The following is a 22,078-nucleotide window of genomic DNA, read 5'->3' as shown; positions in this document are numbered from 1 at the left end:
AATATTTTGTATACAGTTGCACAAAAGAGGCACAAAAATAAATCCACGCATCTCCTTTTAATTCTTGTCACACTCACCATCAATATGTACATTTACATTTTTACACCGAAAGAGATGAGAGTTTGGCTTTCTGTTTAGTACGTACACAGCATTAGAGACTATTGTGTACACACAATGATATACCAGCATGGTCAGATTACTTCAGTGCTGTAATGTTTAGCAAGGAGAAAAGTCACTCACAGTAGATTAATGATAAACATGGTGGCTGACAGCATTGTTTTACAACATATTTAAGGCCTGTTTTGGTCTGAATTAAAACAAGAAATGAGACTCAAGCAGCTAGAAAGAAACAAAACACACCAGCAAAGTTGAACTTTTAGATTTCTGGTATAGTGCACAGGCGGGAAGATCCGATTTTGTCTCATCTGTTTAAAGTCAAACTTAGCAGAAAAACCTATTCTACAAAAACAGTTGTTTTCTAAATCAGAGGTAGACACATCTTTAGGCCTAAGTTAGCAAAAGTCATTGTCAAAAATGGGGAAAATGTCTTCTCATTGTTTAACAGTCATAACAAGAATGACATTCATTGACATGATCACACATTGAATAAAAGAAAAAGACAAGGTGTACTTGTTTTAAATATATATTTGAATGAGGCCCTGAAGTACAGATGCAAACATTAGTCAGTGGTTTTTATTAACTGTGAGACAAAATACAGTCTGTCATGATGTGAATATCTACACAATAACCTTACAGGCACAAATAAACAATTTCTGTACTCATAAGACATCCAAGACACCCTGTTCCTCTTAACGTTTGACAAGAGAAATCTAAACAATACTGGCCTTTCTTCATGACACTTTCTTAAAGATTATCAGGGGCTATCTTGTTGGATCGAGTCTCCTGAGGAAATAAATCTGTAAACGCACCGCCTACAGACTTTTAGCAGAGAGGCAAATCAGTCGGATGAGTTGAGTTTTCATTGCCCGGAGGTTTAAGGTAGTGTGTGTCAGGAGAAGGCAGTGGGGATGCCCTGAGACACCCTGAGATTATAGAAAGACACAAGAGTACGCAGTGTGTGTGTGTGTGTGTGCAGGAGTGCTGTTATGACCACGTACAGCATACATGATGTAGATACATTACTTTAAACAGATGACACAATGGATTCATTCATGGGTGCATGTTCAGTTTTTCTTGCTAGTGCCTCTACTAACATTGCACTAAAATAGCTTCTTGTGAAATTGATGAATAAACTTTTTTTTTCTTTAAAAGTAAAGCTCTATTTTTTTTCCTAAATTAGTAAAAATAAAAAAAAAAATCAAACAGCTAGATGGCAAGATACACAACTGTTACTCACACAGGCATTCACACATGTCGGTGCAGGGGTTTTGCACTTTTTCAATGCAAATGTGGCGAAATCTGTCACGTCTTGCCGATTTTATCCTCTCTATAGTCATTTATGTTATTGCAGATCAAACCGTTTGCTAAAGTGTAGTGTCCTTACAAGTATCCATAACTCAAAGTTGGCAATAAAAACGCACACTTTTTTTTTTGTTGCTTCCATAAACATTAAAAACTGCTTCAAAAGTACAAGGACTTTGCGCCACGCAAGACAAGACAGAGCTGCCACGGCACCAAAATACAGAAAGTATTCTAATTAAGGCAATTATCAATGAGACTGTGCACCTTCCAGAGATACAAAGCTCAGATCACACATCCGCTTCAGGTGTACACCTCTGTGGGTTGCAAGATTAAAAAAAAAAAAAAAAAAAAATGCCCAGATGTAAATGATATTGAATAGAAAAAAAAATATCAACAAAACTAGAATTAACATATTTAAAAACTAAAATAACACCAAAGGCAAATGATATAAACAATTATGACAATTATGTATTTATATATAAAAATAAGAGGAACATTTTGGAATCACAGTCATGGTCAAAACAAAACACACTCTTAAGTATGCTTCAAGGACATGAAATGACTTGATCTGAATGTGATTCTCTGCCTCGACCAATCAAAATACAGCTTTGGTGTTGAATGGATGCAACGTTTTACAACAACAACAAATGAAAAAAAAAAGGAGAAAAAAAAGGTTTGCGCAGCCATCACAGTAAGAGTCTTTTAATAAAAATGAAAATAATACTAAAAAAAAGTTGACGCTCTTACAGCAGGAGTGTGCAGGGAATGTGTGGCAGGAGAGGGATTATGACGACGATGATGAAGAAGAGTAAATGGTCAAATGTGTTTGTTTTAGCATGTTTGAGGACCTTTGAAGCTGCTCGCAAACTCGAAAGACCTCAAATAAAAACATTTCAAGGTCCTATTACTCTAAACATCTCACGCTAAATATTTGGCAGACGATGATTGATAAAAGGCTCAAATCGAAATAAAAACATCAGAGACAAAGTTTGGGTGCACAGGTGTTGATCAGCAAATCCACTTTGATATGTTTGCAGGTGTGTTTTGAGTGTGCGCGCAAACAGGTGCAACCACACATGGCTGTTTTCTTTTTCTTTTTTTTGGGGGGGGGGGGGGCAGGTGGGGGATGAAAGATGTGCGTTTTAGCAGTCCGCTGATTTATGGTTTTCTCCGTCCTCCTTGGACAGAGGAGACCTTGCTTCCTTCATTTCCTCTCCTTCCTCTGCACTTTCACTGCTACTTCCCATGTCGGGGTAAACCACCACACAGAACTTCTGGCCCAGGTACGTCATTTTATCTGGAAGGATAAAGAAAGAGGGAAGTTTAGGCCGTGCTGTTAATCAATTTTATATTTAGTAGTCTGATTCTTGAGAACATTTCTTGATTATTTTGCTATCTCAAGACAAAGCTAGTTTTCTCACCAAAAATGAGGCCAAGGTATACATAGCTGGATATATATAGCTTAGCTTAACTTAGCTTAGCAAAAGAGATCGGGGTGGTGGGGGGTTTACATGGGGTGGTTAGTTTTAAAATATGCTTACCAGCAAGAAAAGCAAATGGCAGACATATTTTTAATCTTTGCACTGTGACCTAACTCTGCTAATATTCTTTATGCTAAGCTAAGCTATGTCTATCTCTTGGTAAGGCAGTAAATACCACACTCTGAACTTCAATCAAAATGTCAAATATAATCAAACTTGTCATGAGCCAACTTACCAACAAAGGCATCGAAGCAATGTGGCTTGTTGTCCCAGTAGACTCCCAGGAAATAAACGGGAACGCCGGTCAGCATGATGGCCAGGCCGATGCCACACACCACGGGTTCAGAGTAAAGGGAGAAGATAAGCAGGAAGGCCCAGAAGATGAGGTAAATAACCGGCCAAATCAGGCTGATCTGGAGAGAGAACAAATCAACAACGCATTACAATCACGCAGAGAGGGAGATATGAATGTGAGGCAGTAATTATTCAATTGATCCTTTTCTATTTTATTAGTCTTTACTGTCTGACAGTTCACCCTTCCCAACACTAGAGTGCAGCGCTAGATGGCAGTTATAGAGAAGTTTATGGCTTAATGACTAAAATAAAGCAGAATTACTGCATAGTATGAGTTTCTTCTTTCACTTGGACTATTTTTAAGTCACAGTTTTAAACTACCAGGGTCCATAGAATCTATTTTTTGGACCGGTTTACTTTAAAGACACAGCTTTACGTTCAAACATCAACACCTGTTCTTTATTTAAACATTATAAGACAGACGTTCATGACACTTGGAAAGCAGTTTGAAAGCTTGATTCAACAGAAAAAAAGAAATAAATTATTTGGATGATATCACATATTTTGAAGTTATTATGAAATCAGTTTTCTGCTTGTGTCATAAATAATTAAAATGATATATTCCCAAAGGAACCGGAAAATCGTTAAGAAATTACAAAAGTAAAGATCAAATATTTGCTCAAACTGCTGAGAAAGGAATAAGCCACATGCTGAGAGTTTATGAGGACTATGATGCATGTTTGCCTAATACAAGAAATAAAGTAATTGATGTCCTGGTACAAAAAAAGTTAATTTGAATCAAGAGATAAACAAACCTTGATTGGTCGGTGCATATTGGGCTGTTTGAAGCGCAGCACGATCTGCCCGGCGACAGTGACTCCATAGAAGAGGTAGTTGATGAAGCCCACGTAGTTGATGAGAGTGTACATGTCGCTGGTGCACAGCATGAGCAGGGTGGACAGGCACTGAGGAGGAGGAAGAAGAAGAGGACGCTCAGAGACGGAGTTTGATGACGTGAATAAAAATGGACGTGTCTGAGGGAGAAATACTCACAGTGAAGAGAAGAGCAGGGATGGGCGTGCAGCGTTTGACGTGAATCATGGCCAGCAGACTGGGCAGGTGGCCCTCTCTGGCTCCAGCAAAGAACAATCTGCGGGAGGACATTCAGTTAAAGCTTGCATATGATTTCATTGATTTCTAATGGTTATTAATAATCTTAACTTTTACTAGAGGCATTCCCATTTAGATACTCCCAGTATACTAAGAATTCCACAAAACACTGTTATGACCGAGGAAGTCAGTGGATTGCTCCAATTCAGGGATGTTGCGATCAAGTGCGGCACCTTTTGGACTGTTCCAACAACTGTGACACTGAACATGTTGTGTTCTTTCAAACAGGCCAATGAACATGAACTCTGAACCTCAACTTTTTTTTGTAAAATAAATCTTTTCCAAGTAGAGCATCAGAAAATGAAATCAGTATTATAAGTGACTAACAGCTTGTTGGGTGTATTTGAGTTTGATTTCTTTCTGGTTGGTAGGAAAACTCTTAAAACAGACCTGTAAAGGCATTTTCACTTATCTAGTTGCACGACTTACCGTGAGGAGGTGAAGAGGGAACCGTTGACTCCTCCGAAGGTGGAGAGAGCCACAGAGATGGGCATGATCCACGACATGACTCCGAGCAGCTTCTGACCAAACGTCTGGGGGTGGAGGAGATATGAGAGGGCGGACGATAGGTTAGACTTCACAAGAGCATTGACCGATGTGGTCACTAGAGGGCGACAGAGTCCTTCCACCAACGTGTGTTTGTGTGCTAGACTGATGTCATACTCACCACGGCAACAGCATTCGAGGCGAGCAGCTCCTGAGGACTCATGGCCGTGACGTAAGCGATGTTGGCGAAGACGTAAACGAAGGTGACGAGGGGGATGGAGATGAAGATGGCACGAGGGAGGTTCCTGGAAGAAGATTTAAAGAAAGGAAATTAAAACCTGTACCTCAGGGGGAGATTGGTAAATTGAAACCAAGGTTATTAAAAAAAGGAAGGCGTGTTAGGAAGAACAGGAAATTAAGAAATAAAGGGTTTTATAGCACAAGAAATGCTTCTGGGTCAGTGGCCATGAACTTAGAATGAAAGTAAGAATTTCTCCCTTGCTGGGTTAAATAAACATCAGGAGGCTTTCAGCAAAAGGATCAGGGATTAGACCTGGGAAGCCGAGTCGATATGTTACAGCTTAATACTGAAATAGCAGCTTTAAAAAAAAATAAAAGTCAGTGAGTTTACACAAATATTTCCAGAGAGTCATTTTTTCTTACACGTAGGGGTCCACCAGCTCCTCTGTGACGTAGTTCAGGAAGTTCCACCCTCCGTAGGCAAAGGAGCCTTGTAGGAAGGCTAAGGCTATCAAACCCACATCGTACTCCTGGAAGGGCTCAAAGGCATTGGCTGGCTCCAACCAGTAGTACTCTCCTACAGGTGGAGAAGAGAGCGCAAGCCATTAGGTGAAGTTTTGCATAGTCGTCGTATAAAATCTCAGCGTCTTTTTCCCCTCATGTTGTTGTTGTCGTTGCTGTGAGGGGTAAACAAAAACGGTTTCCACTCAAGTCTGGGCTTCCTCCGTCTGGAAACCATCTTCTTAAGCAGCCCATAAACGAGTCGTAAGAGTCGTGCTGCTTAAATCCTAAAGTTATGTGACTTATTCTGAAAATCCACTGAAAAATCCGCTGGGTTTCTTTATCCTTTGTTGTCACATATTTCCTGAAATCCCCTCTCCCTTACTGTTTGCACTGAGTTAATACTTTCCCCTTATGTATGACCCAAAAAGTCTCCGAGCAAAAACCACTAAAAACCCCTTCATGTACCTTGAAATGCTCACACAGAAATCCCTATTTTGTTGTCTCAGGGGCCCCACTCATTGTGGCCCCTGAGACAACTGGCCCTCAGCCATGTTGTGACAGTGAACCCACACAGGCGTGCTGAAATGAGCAATGTGTGGGCCCCCAGAAACTCACTGACCCAATGATGTCCGCAGTGACCGGGGGTTTAAAAAAAAAAAAAAAAAAAAATGTTGTGTGTGCATTTAAAATGTCCATTCTCCAGAAACCACCGGATCAAACGTACCTTTGCAGATCTGCACAAAGCCCATGATGATGATGAGGGCGAGGGCCAGGAGCTTGCCGGCGGTGAAAATGTCCTGCACCCTGGTCGCCCACCTCACACTGGAGCAGTTCACCCATGTCAGCAGCACTAGACACAAAAAAAAAGACACAAAATTAGGGCTTGATTGTACACCTTAAAAATCCAATCTTAAGCCTGACGTGGTAATATCTTTGGAGGTGTTGCACGTGCAGTTTGTGCTGACTGTGCTGAAACGGTTGGAGACGATTCAGCTGCAGAGTGAGATTAAAGGTTTAAGTGTTCAGTGTTTTATTGCTGCAAATGAAGTGTCCTTGCATTGTCTGGTGGATTATCTCTTTACAGAAGAAGAAGAAGGAGGAGTAATAAACCTTATTACTGTCATCGCATGATGAACCTGTTTGACACCTGAATTCCGGTCAAAGTCTCTGAAGTTTTTCTCAAATGGAGAGTGAACTGATCTCAGGTCAGCGGATGGAGGGAGATGAAAAAGCTGAACACACAACGTGACGTGTCTTAACGTCTTGACATCCGCTGCGAACTTTGACTCCGTTGCATGCTTCGTCCCATTGACCTTCAAACCGTTATCTCAAACACCTCGTGTCAAACATGCAGGAGTTATCGTTTCTTCTGAGCTACTGAAGGTAAACGATATTCAGTATCTTTTCAAATGTGTCCTCTGTCAATACTTACTACAATGTTACGCAACAGAGAAAAAAGAAAAACCCACATCCCTCTCATCAAGGTTGAATTAAAACACCAGAACAAAGTTTGATATGCATCTCGACTCGAGGCAGACCTTAGGCGGACAAAGTTAATGGATTTGATCTGTGCTGCTGGGTACGACAGGCCAGTGGGTTCAGGGCCAATAGGGTGCCATTAAGCAATTACCCAGTTTGACACATTAAATAACTCTGAGCTGAGCTGTGGGGAGCCGAGGCGCATGCACAGACGAGCCGTCGCTGTCGTGCAGATGTTTTTATGATGTGGGTGCGTGGGTGTTTTGAGGGGGTAGAAGAGGGAAAAAGTTGTGACTTCCTTTGCAAACAGACCAATGAAAGCAGACGGGGAAGAGTTGTGGTGTGGGAAAAAAACAGGAAATGAGAAAGTACGCACAAGTAGATCAGCTTATGATTTGGTTCGATACACAGGCACAATTACATAACCTACAACTGGCTGGTACCAATGCACCGTAAACCTCTTAACTCGATCAACAGAGTTGTTTTAGGAACCAGGAACAGCACATATGTACCCTCCGCTTTGACTGACAGGCTTCAAGTAAACACCTGAGGAAACATTCTAAGAATTGAAAGGACTGCAGGGCCGCTCAGCTGTCTGTAAGCTGAGTATACAAAATGTGTCTGTGTGTGTGTGTGTGTGTGTGTGTGTGTGGGGAAACTTGCTGAGTTAACTATGAGCCTGCTGGAACAAACATGACTGAGTTATGACCTCGCCCTCCGCCATCTGTAGGAAGAGACGGACCCCAGGGAGAGATCCCTCACACAAGCTCACATGTTTTTGTAACTGTACACCTTGGAAAACCTTTACAGTTCTTAAAAAACCCAGTCAAGAACTGGCTGCGTCTGGTTTCACTGTCTAGAAATCTCATTTAGATTGAAAACAAATAAGGCTATTTCCTGCACGCTATCAAGCCAAATTTAGGGAAACCACAGAGACAGATAAACAAGGATGACATCACAGTTGTGGGGAAACAGCTAACCTCTCACCCACTTTTTCGCCCCCAAACAATAACAGCAGCCAAACAAGGATGAAAGTCTAGTAAAAAGGTTTTCTGCCTCACAACATGTGTGCGACTGACTGACACATACAAACAAAAAAAACAAAAAAAGTCCTTGCTGTGCTCGCTCAGCCAGTCTGAGTCATTTCACTTCAAACAAAGAACCTGAGCGAGAAACGGCTGGCAAAACATCAACATATTTTACCTCAGGGTGTTCATCATGGAAGTGGGACAAAAGCAAAAGCAGGTAACTCGATGGAGGTCATAGCGCTAAGAAGCCTTGAGGGTGCCAAAGTTGTGCCACCTCCTAAACTTCAATGCCAAGTCTGATGAAGAGGGCCTTTGTCTTCATCAGACTTGGCATTGTCTTTTTGCAGGATGACGAAATATTTCATCGTAAAATAAAAGTAGGTTGATGCGTTTTTGGGCTAAACTAGACCAAAGAAAACGCTTCAATACGAGCTAACCTATGAACAACCTCACTTAACGAATAGAGGAGACTTTGTATTTTGACTGAATGAAACACCTGAAGACAAGGCCATTAAAGCTCTTTGCCATCTTAATCTCTGCAAAACTGAACAGATTTCATCGTATCTTCCATAGGTTTTTGGTCTATCTGAAAGGTTTACATACATTAAGCTTTACCCCCTCGCTAAATTCATTGACTGTAATGTAAAGTAGCTATCAGAGTAAGATTCCGATGACTCATTCAATCTCTGCCCGACTGACCGACATAACGTGTTTGTCAGCAGTATTAAAGTAGTTGATCTCTTGGTTCACTGAGTACAAATGTGGTATTACTGCACATTCCTTCTTAAAGTGGGGTTTCCACATTGTGAAATTGTACGGGGTAGGCGACTGAGGCCAGCTGCTCGCGGAACGTCCTCCACAGGGAGAAAAAAAAAGGACATGGAGGCAAAAAGTAAGCACTGCCATTTTTAAACCTCTCTACTCATGAATAGTGACAAAAAAGTGACAGAAAATATTAGTAAAAGCTAAAATTCCAGCTGCTAATGTTTTTCTATTTTTTGCTGTCGATGTTTTGTTGTAGAAAAAAAAACAGTTTCCTTTTTTAACTCAGAGAGGTGCTTTGTGAAAGAATTGATTCATAAAAGTCTAAAGCACTTAAAGGAATATCACATTTAGCATTCAGAAATGGTTTAAAAGACGACTTAAAGACATCATTCATTAATAGTTCATGAAAGTATTTACTATCGCACTACCGTTACAAGCAGTGATTATGCAATACTTTTCGAGATCTCCAACTTAGATGTTATTTGACGGGTCAGATGAGGGTATCGACAGAGGACAGTCTTGTTTTGAAATCCTCCACAGGCTAAGCACTCGCACACACAATACACACAGTCTTCTCCTGCTACGTCTGAAGACTACATGCAGTATTTTGCCCGTGTGTGTGAACTTTGTCGAGGGATTCAATTCAATCACTGTCATGTCAACGGCGACACATTTATCCATTCATCTTGTCTCACATTCACTGCCTAAAGCTAACCTTCTTTAGCCACTTTGCTAACTCTTTCTCTTCTGTTTCTTCAAACTGACCAAGGGTTAAAAAGCAGAAGGACTAGAGGAGAGAAACTGGGTCAGAGAGTGACATAAACTGGATAAATCCAGTCAGAAACTTACTTAAATAGCTTTCATGATGTAAACAACAAAGTAATGCTGCTGCTTAAAGGTTAGCATACAACCTGTAGGCTACAGTATGTGAGCTACTTTGACAGTCCAGCAACAAACCTTTAACATGTTTCTCTTTTTTCAATTTTTTACAGTGTATTCTTGGATTTATGAACTCAGTCTTTCAATATTTGAGCAGGTCTCAACACTTTTTGCTGTATTTCTTGAGGTTGTCTGCGTGAATTCATCAGTCAGAGCTCTTAGACCGTTTACCTGTGACGTGTTTATTTTTAAGCAGAGCAAATTTTTTACTTCTGATTTGGCTTTTTTGCTTTCTTGCTCATTGTTATACGAGAAGATGAATTCCACTCTCGCGTACAGGCTAATCATTAAGCTAGAAACGAGCAGCCTTATCTTAGCTTAGCGTAGCTCAGCGATTAGCAATAGCCTATTTGAAAAAAGAGGAACAGCTAGAGCAGGGTTCTTTCAAACAGTAAAAAGCACCTCTTAGCTTACAAGACTTTTTTATTCAGTATTAATACTGAAATGTCAAAACAACAATATGAAATGTTGTGGTTGGCTAACTTCCTGCAGTCCGACGTAAACCCCTCGCAAAACTCTGAATTGTTTTTTTTTTGTCTCTTTAGCGTTTTACGTCTTGAACAAATGAGTCGAGTTCATTTGTACACTTCAGAGGTGCTGAAAGGTGGACTGTTTATTTTTCGACATAGGCTTGTCTAACTTTGGTTCTTATCTTTTTGGCAAGTTAAGCCAGCAGCCAAGTGATTTAGGCTAGCTAACTTTTATCTTTCAGTGGAAACACAAGAACATGTTATCAGTTTTCTCTTTTTCTAAGACTTATTTTTTGCTTTCAATATTACTGTAGAGGACAATCGATAGAGTAGGACAGAGTGGGGAATAATGTGGCAAAGTGACAAGGGTCTGAATCTTTAGCCTCTGCAGATGGGGCATGCAATAAAACAGCTAAGCTATCTGGTGCTCCATCAGTCTTCTCTTCTAACTTGGGTTATTAAATAGGCACATTTCTAAAAGGTCAAATTACACCCTTATTAGGTCTCTCTTCTTCAGTTTTCCTCAGAGGGGAAAAGTTAGGGCAAAGAAAGAGAAGAGAGAGAGAGAGAGAGAGAGAGAGAGAGAGAGAGAGAACCCCTAAGGGATGCATGAACTTCGTTTTTCTGACATGTTGAAATTCCTATGATAAGTATTCCTGTCATAGTCCTGACACACAATGAATACTGGTTTAACAGGTAGCCTATCACACAAAACAAGCACTTTGTTTGTTTACTTACTTATGTTGACTTTCTATAAATCTAGCAAAGATGTGTGGAGAAGAACTTTTGAAACGAGGGAGACGTTTCAAAGTAAATGTGCTAAGCTTTGAGTTTACTGTCATTGTGGACACATTGGTGTCAGATGTGTTACTCACAGAGGCAGACAGCAGCCAGCAGACGCAGGCCGCTCTCCGGCGGGAAGCAGGTCGGGAACAGAGGCTGCAGAACGTAGTTGGAAAAGGTCAGCGCGATCACGGCCTGGTTGGTTGGGTAGATCACCAACACGGCGATCCAGAGACGAAGGAACCTAAAGACACAAAGGAGGAAAAAATATCAATCTATTTCAAGCTTTGTAATCTCAACTTTAATTATGTGTCAAAAAAAAGGTTTAAGAACATTTGATAAGTTGAATAGTTGTCAACAGATATGGACAAATCAATTTCTAGACAAACTGTAGAAAGGGCAAAAAAGGGAATCCCCATGCTGTTAGAGGTTTACTGAAATGGAAACTTGAGTCATATAAAGTTCCAGTTCTGTTATGCAGTTTTCTGGTAAATTATGCAAATCTGTGATCCACTGCAGAAGTTCGTTTTATGTCAGAGCAAGAAGAACTTCTGTTGAGATATTTTCCAGGTTTGTTTGAACATGTTTTAAAATCCTGGGCTTTGACTTAAAAGCAGGTATAAAACATATTCTGATACTTCTTTCAACTGTGATGTGTTTTTTAACCTTTCTTTGGAACAATTTTGTATTAAAGTTTTTTTTTTGCCTTTCAGGGCTTGTGTAGAAAATCTTTTGAAAGTTCAGTCAGACGAAACAGAAAAGAAAAAAAAAGAGTCCACTACAGTCTACACAAATGAAATTTCAGTTGTGGTTTAACTGAGGTGACTCATGCAACCAGTCTGTTTTAACAGCATGGAGCTCCATGAGTCATCTAAATGGCAACATTATACAAATATTAGTCAGCTTCCTTCTTTAATTCCTGATTTTTTTAGGGTTATTTGTATTGTATTGTATTGTATCTTCTCTTGTCTCCAAGATCAACATTCATATCAGAAGCCAACATTTCATTGCCTCCAGACAGCAGCTGACACTAATGGATGATATTTAATAAAGGGCCTTTATTAATTTTGGCTCATGAGTCTATGCAAGAAAAAAACAAAAAGATCCACAAATAGGAATCAAGCAGGCAACGTCTCAAACTAGCGGAGATGACTCACACACACTGATGACATAGATGGTGACTGGCGCTCAATAAACAGATTAATACAGGGGTGGGGGTGGGGGGGGTGGGGGGGTGATTGGGGGGGGGGGTGGATGAGATGAAGGAGAGCAAGAGGGTTTTAGCAGCAGAGACTGAGCAAGTGGTTTTTCCATGAAATTCTGTGAAAGCTCACAGAGGGATCATTACACCTGACTGCACTAATGGGATTGCGTCTCTGGAATGTGTGTGTGTGTGTGTGTGTGTGTGTGTGTAATGTAAAAAATGTGGTTTCAAATGTAGTCTGATAAAGAAACCAATTAAGTTTTCTATCAGAAAAGACAAAGAATTAAAGCACATATTTACATTTCAGTGTTTGGAACCAGGTCATTTGTTCTTAAAAAATTGGCTCAAACTTATAAGTTGCGGCGAAATAATTGCAGAATTGGTTCAACTTGGATTGAGGAATGTACAGAATATATCAGGTTGCATTCTTAGATACAGAACTCAGTGGAGCCTGTGGTATCTATAGTAGTCTATATACCACACAGTATGGGTGTAACACAGTTCTCATCAGTCTGACATAACAAAAAGCCTTTGTGCAGAAACACTGTCCATTCAAGCTGTCTTTGAGCAAACATATTTACAAGTGCTTCCCTTTGGCTCGCTTTCGTCCAGCTGCGACAAGGGGATGTAAGTATTACAGTCGATGCAGTTATCGACTTAAACGCACACGCTAACACAACACGCCCCCTTAAACACATACACATAGGGATAAAAGGAGCAGGCCAACAACAACAAACACACCTTGAACGCAGATTATTTATCCTAGACAGAGGGCACAGGGAGACGTCGTGGCCCCAACACTTCTAAAGCTGTGAACTACAAAGTCTCTGGAGGTAAAACTTCATTGATGTGTATTGATAGCCCGTACAAAGGGACGAAAACAATCAATGGCTGTTTTGTCTGGGTGAATTCCTCTCCCAAAATACCCTGATAATACGTATCCTTGTGATAGTTGAAAAAAACAATGGTCTAATCTGTGTTTACAGTCCGGGCAAAAAGGCACTGTGTGTGAAATCAACGCTAACAAACAATATTGTTTTGAGGGAAATGACCCTAGTGTGGTTCCCAAGCATTTACTGTAAGTACATTTACCTTAAAGCTGACCATTTACAGACGTACAGATGAATGGGAAAAGGCGTTGAGCTGGGAGGAAACTTAGACCTTTGAACCCCCCCACAGCTTCCTGACATTTGTAACTCTTTCTGAAACTACTGTGGTTGTGGGATGGGTTTTTTAACAAGTGAGTTACAATTTGCTTATTGTGGGTTTGATACAACACACTGCAACTTGTCAATGATGGCAGCTTGATCAGTGCCATGTGCTTCACAATACACTATAACTATAAGTATTTTTCTACCCTCAGTGGTCCATGGCTATATAAGGAACTTCCTGTTACATAAAGCTAATTGAAAATTATTCCAAATTGTATGACCGTATGCAACAATAATTAGCAAGTGGATAAAGTTTTGAAACTTTCAGTTTGGTTTGTTTTAGGCGCAAAAACAACTTGGTTACATTTGGGGAAAGGGTTCAGATTTGGATTTCTATCAGTCCTTCCACCAGTACAGTCGTGTTCCTAACATGGGGGCATTACGCTAGCTAACAAACTTCTACCAGAAGAGTCCAATGTTTGTTTGACCAATCCAACTCTCCAGACCACCACGCCAAGAAGACGTTTGTGCAATTAATGCTTAATCTACAGATGTCAATGCCACATCAAACACTAAACTGGAGGACAGATTGGAGAACTGACAATAGAGGGGTGTGCAGCCATCGTCCAAACTGCCATATTTGATTAGGTAGGACTGCGAACAAGCTGATTAAATACATCTTATTTCAGTGCTTAAGTACTTTGTCACATGAAATGTGGCTTACATAGGCTGGCCCATCCAACAGGATAAAGAGAACTATCCAGACATGTTGGTATGCTCGCCCTAATCCATGTCAAATTATCTTTGACTGTTTCAGAGGCCCCTTCTTCTAGAAAACTGGGTCATGTACTTATTAGAAAGCACTTCTGAACTGGGCTTAACTTGGAGAACCTCAGTGACCAAAGAGTGAGTTCAAATGTCTGTTTTAGATCAGACACAAAATGCATTCAATAGCTTTGATAGTCTGAAAGATTGAACTCAAAATGTTGGGCTGACTGAGAAACTGCTCAACCAACAAAGCTCCACCTTTACTCGAAAACCACAAACCCATGCTAGTTTCCTGCAAATGGCACCTATTCAGTCAGGTTTTCCCCTTTTGAAAATGGCTTTTCATTGTTAAATGTCAGTCTCCGTTTATGTAATTTGATTACTGACTCAAAACACCCCTCTTTACTGTATGCAGATGACTGAGTGTCTTGTATGAATGTTGAGTGCTCACTCACCCTGCCAGCCCACCAAAGATGTCCTTGACATAAGAGTAGTCACCCCCAGACTTGGGGATGGTGACACCCAGCTCAGCGTAGCACAGCGCTCCGATGGCAGTGATGACTCCTGTAACGATCCAGACAATCAGGGCCACGCCCACAGAGCTGGCATTCTCCATCACCCCCTTCGGACTGACGAAGATACCTGAGCCGATGATGTTACCTGTGGGACAAAAAAGGTGTCAGATTGAGGAGGAGGGTTTTGGTAGCATTTCTTTTTTGCAGAAGTCATAATGTTTATGAGAGAATAAACTGAATTTTAAGCAATGGATGTCTTCTTTTTTATTGCATTTAAAGGGATATCCTACCATTATGTCATTATAAACACATTACACTCGTCTTAAAACATTATCACCAAGTATAAAAGTGCTAAAAATGAACAAAAACCTACTTACAAATTGAGCAAAATACTGAGTACAAAATAAGTACTGAGTTAGAACAGAGTGGATATTAGCCTAGCTTAGCATAAAACAGGCTGAAACAGCTAGCCTTGTACATGAATTTGAGTCTACCAACAACTCTGAAGCTCACAAATTTACTAGTTTTATTAGCTGTTCAGCCTTCTCTTGGCAAAAGTTGTCGTAAAATTTGTAGTAGGGCAGTCAAATCTTACAACTTGGATGGTCCTTAAAGTTTGCTACAGCTCTGTTTGTAGTGCCTTTATTTTGGTTTGTTCACTTTTCATAGTTAATAAGGGACGTCTTCTAACAGCATTAAGGGCAGACAGACAAAATGACCAGGGAAGAAGAACGAGTTCATGAGTAGACGGTGAGACTTGAAGAGGAAGAATGAGAGAACAGCAATGAATCGGGGAACCTCTAATCTGCTGACTCTGCAAAGACAAGACTTATGAGCAAATGAAGCAAGAGAGCGAGCGGGGTGAAAGAGTACAACGATGGAGGAGGTATGAGAGGTGGGGGGGGGAGAATAATGCCCTGACAGGTTCAATAAGCATCAGAGTGCCAGGCGGTTTACACAGGAGGTAAAAGATGGAGGGACGGACGATTGAGTCCTGGTCCAACATAAAGAAGATGCTCCTTTTTGATGAGGCCCCGACAAAGTAGAATTCAGAAGTCAGGAGCCTGTGATCAGATCCAGTAGGCTGGGTTGACTCAACAGCCAATAAAGATGGCGCTATAGGGTCGAAGGTTGAAGGTTTTCAATCATAACATGATGATAGGCTTGGTGACATTTTACAGTACAAAAGTCAAAGGTATAAATGATAATGTTTCTGCCAATGAATGACAATATTTAACTTGCAGATATTTATAGAGCTAGGTGCATTATGTGGCTACATGCTAGTGGTCTATTGAATCTCGTGTGAAGTTTTAACTTGGTCTAGCAACTTTTGTCTGTTTCTTTTCTTTGCACGTTCAATATCTTTTATCTTCTCTTTTTCTATTGGTTAAACTTTTTACAACTCGTGTTCAAACTGAGATCAGAAACATTACAAATGGACTTAAGAACTATAAAATGATGATTGAAACTACTGCAAGGGACTTCCTGTTTGTCATGATTTTGTGGACAAAAGTGGTACATCTGTTCTCTCCGCTGATTTTGTCCTTTACATGTTTCAGTCATGTTTTCTAAAAAATAATTGCCATGAAAAGTGTCAAACAAAAAGTCTGTTTCAGTAGCACGCAGTTAATCAATTTGACTGACACCTACCCCCCGACAGCAGCTTTAGACATTACAAATCAGTACAAATATCTATCTTGTGACTGATGGACTCGCCTGCATTTGTAGGTCATAGAGAGGTGTTAATATTTGTTCTACTTTAAGAGCATCAATATGCATCATGTGCAGGACACGACAGGAGCTTGTGTAACTCCAGTTAAAGGTAAAAGGTATAAAAACTCGACAACAAACTATCATACTCCTGATTACGTTGACGTTTTTATGGCTACAGCGGTCTTCAGTGTGTGACCTTACAAGGGACCTGTGTGTGTGTGTGCGTGAGGGGGAATGCACTGACTCAGCCCTTCTACAGTACAAACTCCCTGATGTGTTTCAGCAAGAACAACTTTTAACCACTTTGCAGAAACAAATAAAGGGAACCTGTCGCTGCTGGATGCGTTAAATGTGTTTTTGAAGGGTGGGGGAGCAAATGTGCACGCTTGCATATTGTGCGCTCCAATCATGTGCACCGTTGCACAGTGTGTGAGACATGCTGACTAACATGGAATCTCCTCATGTTTCCTGTTCAGTTTTCACATCCTTTAGTCTCCACACAGGCCAAGAGGGAAACATGACTATGTCAAAACGCTGTCTCTCTCTTGACCTTTATCCGAGCCCAGCTGCATGTTCGAAACAACTATTAGAGAACTAAAGACCAAACTGCGGCACCACTTAAGGTCAACTCTGTCCGTGTGTCTTTGAGAAATTTCCGGACAGAAATGTACTTGTGTAACAAATCTCTGCAGGCCTTGAGCCGCTTTTGTCGCAGGATACTTTGATTTGCTCCTTTGTTGTTGGATTGTTGTTTCAGACCGGAAGAGGCTTGGTTTCAGGCATGCTCTTAGAGCACATTTCTCTTCCTCTATGACCTAACCCTGGTCGAGGCTCAACTGGAAGCTTCACAGAATTTTATTTTAATATCTCATTAAAGCTATTTTTATGGCCTATTTCAGACTAGTTTTAAATGAACTAAAAATCAGTTTTATTTATGATTAAATCTGCATATTATTTGCTTGCTTAAATAAATGTAAAAATGTTAGAACACAGCAGAAAAAATGTCAGGCTGCATAACCAACATTTACCTGACAGATTGAACCAATAAGAGACATGACACGCTGTGTTTTTTGTCAATGCCTCCATGACTCTACTCACACCAGCAGTAGCAGCGGACGGAATATTAACGAGCTCTTTGTGTGTTTTTCTTGTTTTTTTTGCAGCATTATGATATAACGCTAATCAGCCTTTAAAAAAGCCTCCAAGATTAGTTCTTGCATTTCCTCTCTGCTGTAAATCTCTGTTCAAACAGCCGACAAGCCGAGGCAAGCTGCTGCTTGGCCCACAGCCAGACCCTCACAGACCCTGCAGGCCCCTGTGTGCTTCTGTAAATGGAGTGTTAGTTATTATTACACCAAGGTAATTCAAGAAAGAGGAGGAAGCAAAAAACTAAAAACAAACATTAAGTCTACTAGCTAATGATTTGACCTTTGGGGTGAGAACCATGAATACTTTGATGAAATGAAACTGAGCTTATTATTAATTAATCTATCAAAGTCGATCTGATACCTTTCTTCCTTTTTGATTCATATTAGAAAAACCTAAACTTGAATATTATCCCTTATCCCTAAATAGAATTCAAGTAGTAGTTTTACATTTATATCTCAGCTGTGGGCATCGCTCCTTACCTTTTATGGGTGTGATATGATTGCTATCTTGGTTGTGCATCCTAAACTAGCTCAGATATTCTAACCTTACAACAAGCTGAGACCTCCAGCCGTCTGTTGTCCTTTGACCTTTACATTGACTGGAGAACTTGCATAAACAGGATCGCATTTCAGGCAGTATTGGGGGCATTTTCAACGCATGATTCAAAAAGTATCCTAACATTTCTCATCAATTCAAGCTCAGTTTTGTTAAGCAACATAATGACATTTCAAATAAGAGTTCCCTTGAGACATGGCTAAGCTGGGTTAGGGTTAGGACGGGGCTTCTTCCAAGTGGCCAAAAGTAAACCTCTAATCGCAATTCCTGCCTATTATGTTTAGCTCTACTATACAATGGCCCAAAAAACTGTAAGCCCCCCCCCCCCCCCCCCCCCCAACACACAAACACACACACACAAATACACACACTCCCCGCCTTTTATGTGGAAACCCAGTGGGGCATTTTTCCCAGGAAAGGATCAGATGAGTCACCTGAGCTAACATCTTCCTCACACATGACATATCAAGGACGAAAGAAAAAAAAAGAGGCTCGAGGCCAAGACAGGTCCGGTGACTTAGCGGAGATGTTGTGTACTCTGGACGGCCATAAAACTCTCCCTTAAGATGGCCGAACATGTTTTTTAATCACTGAATGGCTAGAGGTCAATAAAGTGATTAAATCATCTGAATATTGCAGCACAGAAACGATCAAAGGTAGGGCTGCAGAGGAAAGATTAACAGTATCTGTGGGTTTAAATGAGGCATTTTATAGCTCTTTAACGACTTGTCGATGATATATTTGCAATCATATCAGAGGATAATCATTTATTAAAGCGTCTTCTTCTGTGGTAAAATGGCAGGATGAAGGGAGGTTACAACATTGTAGTGCCAAGGTTGCTCCTTATCTCTCCCTGTTTTCTCTCTCTCTCTCTTTTGGTCTTGGGAGTTCCCACACTCTCATTCACTCTCATTCACTCTTTTTTTTCCTCCTGTTACCGTGGAAACAACCCCTCCTCTCTCTCTCTCTCTCTCTCTCTCTCTCTCTCCTGCTCAGCCTTGTGAAGGTCAACACTGAGACCACACGCTCGGCCGTGCCCACCTGGTGCAACCTGGGCCACATTCATCTCAATGTTCGAATCCATCTATTGATCCGTCGCCTGATGTTGTTTGGTGTCTGTGATGAATGGTAAACAGTCGCTCTCTGAAACTCTGCTGCTGCGCTTGTGTCACACGGATAAGGTCTTAAAGGCAAAATGAACTCTTTTTTTTTTTATATGAGTGATTTAAAGTCAGTCTTTTGGAAATGATAAAATACATTTCTTACTCTCTTCTAGCGACCAAAATGTCCATTATATCAATCAGGTAATTAAACAATCTTCAAAATAGCTGTTGGCTGCAGCTTTGATTTGAATACAACCAGCGTCTTGGCCTCTTCTGATATACCAGTTTTACATTTGCTGTCTCTTTAAACTTTCTGTATGAGACCATATAGATAAAAGAAGCATTTATTTTCTATTTAAAGTATAAAAAGGACACAATTTCCTTTAAGAGTTGCACAAGCACATGTCTGTAATATAAGCTCCTGTCTAACTCATTCCATATATGTAAGTAACTCATCTCAACTGCCTAATTAAAGATGTTCAAAAACTAAATTTAGGCTAGCCATGTAAAAAAGGAGAGTCTATTTTGGTTCTTTAAAACTCAGGCAATGGATTTTCAGGCTAATCAGTTTTCTTCTACTACAGCAAATAAGCTGTTTTGTCATCATTTCCAATAATATAAAATGACTAATTATTTCATAAAATGATTCAAAAGGGTCTTAAACCAGGTATTTGATGGCCCACATGTCTATAAAAATGATGCAATCAAAGAGTAGAGTAATTCATGAGTCCACGTGTTGCCAGCCAGCCACCTCACTGAGTCCAAGTCAGTCATGTGACTGAAAAACCTCCTCTGAATGGACTAGTCCTCAGACATGAGCAAATGTGACGACATCTTCATCCTCACTATCATCAGAACTGGCCATGCTACAATGATGAAAGCCTGGCTGATGAAAGATTGCACATGGGTGTGTGCTCCTTTTTGGGTTGTCATCACATGTGTATCCAATCAAAAAAAGAACACACCTTTGTTACACCCTAGTTAATCCCAGTGTTCAGGAATGTATGAAAATGTGTTTTTATCTTAAACTTAAAGTAAAGTTTGGTTAAAAATGACAGATAATGTCGCTGAATCTTTGTTAAAATACAAAAGTTAGATTTTTAAGCTCCCAAATTTGACATAAATATAAATTGAATGGTGAAGACGTATCCTAATGGAGCTCTTAAACTATCCATCCCTCCTGTTCCTCCATATTTCACCTTTATTTCTCCTCTCCTGTCACTCAAACACACCTTCGTACTTTCTGAGACGCATTCAGGAACTGTAGGATATTTGAAAGGCACAGACCGTAGAGAGGGAAATTTGAACGCCTATATGAATCGCTTTGGGTGAATTAAAGACAAATGGTGGCTGATAGTCCGCGGTATAAATGACAGTAAAATGACTTACCAACAATAATACCACAGGCGCTCACGAGCCCGATCTCCTTCTTGAGCGCAACACCTCCTCCTCCAGAATCCTTCTCCCCGCCGGCAGCATCCTTTGCAGACCCCGACGTGCTGCTACGTTGTCTGGCACCGTCTGTCATCGTGATGGCTGGACTTTACTTGTTTTATTTCGGTTGTGTTTCTATCTTTTTCTTCCTCACAGCACCTGATGCCGGCTGAGCGCTCAGTCACCTTTGAGCGTAAAAAAAAAAACCCACGTTGACTGAAACGTGTCGTCCTTTATCTGAATGGGGAAGTTGATTGTAGTTGCGCTGTCAGTGGTCTGTGATCATGAGGGTTGGCAAAAAAAAAGTGGAAGGAATTAAAAAAATACAACAGCAGCTAAGGTTTTGATTGTGCGTAAAGATTGTCCGTTTGGGTGCGTAAAAGGTGCGAAATCCCCTCTGCGGCTTTAACTGTAACGTATCTTCAACTGCCGGTGACACAGGTGGTGCCTCACGTCACAAGCTACGCAAATATCAAGTCCGATAGTGGGGCGAGAAGCGCATATTCCATCGGCCTTCATTCAACGTTAAAAAGTAAAAAGAAATGACTTGGTCCTTTTATGCTGCTTCTAATAGTGAGCAGCAAAAAAACAGCAACCAAAGAAGAAAAAAAAGCTCTCACTGCTTCTTTGTTCCAGGTGTGAGAAGAAGAGACAAAAACATCCTCTCCAAAAGCAGAAAAGTGCACTAAAATTAAAAGTTGCCCAGGTCCGCTCAATATATCGGACCTGTGTTTGGCTTGTAGCTATCGGTGGTTGTGTTTGAATAAATACATGTTGTCCCTCTTATGAGTACAGTAGCCACGCCCTCTTTCTTCCCCTTCCTCCTCCTCCCATGCAGAGCTTGTTTTCTTCCTTCAAAAGACCCTCCCTTAAACCCAACCATCAGCTGTTTTTTTTAAAGATTTTTACTCCCGCTGATTCCCCCACACACCTTCCACTCACCAAAATCCTTCAATTTGTAAACAACCCTGCCTTCATTTTAGTGTATTTTTTCACCTTTTCTGTCACTACTACTACTACTACAATTTTTTGACAATCATTTGTAGTCTCTTGTGCTCACATGCAGGCACAGAGGCTCTCGCTCATTCACACTTATTATTCACGATGTAGCAGAAGCAGTCGTCTAAATTTAGCCCCTCAAACCAGACCACACTCAACATGATGCAAGACTGCTGATGTGTTTCCATTCTGTAAGCGTATAGTCCCATTATGCAGAATATAAAAAAGGATTTCCATCCCACGCCTGTAGCTGTGGGTTTTAGCAATACACCCTGCATAGAGCCAAACAAATCTATAAGAAAGAGCTTCTATCTATTGTTGTTTATTGACAATTGTTGTTCAAATTCAATATTTGCAGCCTGGAGGTTTTACTTGTGTGCATGCAGGTGTTTTTTCGTACCTTTTGTTCATGATGAAAGCTGAAAC

At 40.6% G+C, this 22,078-nt stretch overlaps 1 protein-coding gene across 1 annotated transcript; it reads right to left on the bottom strand.

The window, feature by feature from the left end:
- Positions 1-629: 629 nt before the first annotated feature.
- slc7a8a (solute carrier family 7 member 8a) lies at positions 630-21,416 on the bottom strand. The gene is made up of 11 exons (XM_020640304.3): positions 20,609-21,416; positions 14,640-14,844; positions 11,154-11,305; positions 6,322-6,447; positions 5,517-5,670; positions 5,035-5,158; positions 4,797-4,900; positions 4,251-4,347; positions 4,013-4,162; positions 3,139-3,316; positions 630-2,719 (listed from the first exon to the last, which is right to left on the bottom strand). The coding sequence occupies exons 1-11, from the start codon at positions 20,745-20,747 to the stop codon at positions 2,565-2,567; spliced, it is 1,584 nt and encodes a 527-aa protein (XP_020495960.1). The 5' UTR covers positions 20,748-21,416; the 3' UTR covers positions 630-2,564.
- Positions 21,417-22,078: the final 662 nt, after the last annotated feature.

This window comes from Labrus bergylta, chromosome 22 (assembly GCF_963930695.1).
Source record: "Labrus bergylta chromosome 22, fLabBer1.1, whole genome shotgun sequence".
Lineage (NCBI taxonomy): Eukaryota > Metazoa > Chordata > Actinopteri > Labriformes > Labridae > Labrus > Labrus bergylta.
This window is presented reverse-complemented; position numbering and strand designations above follow the sequence as displayed.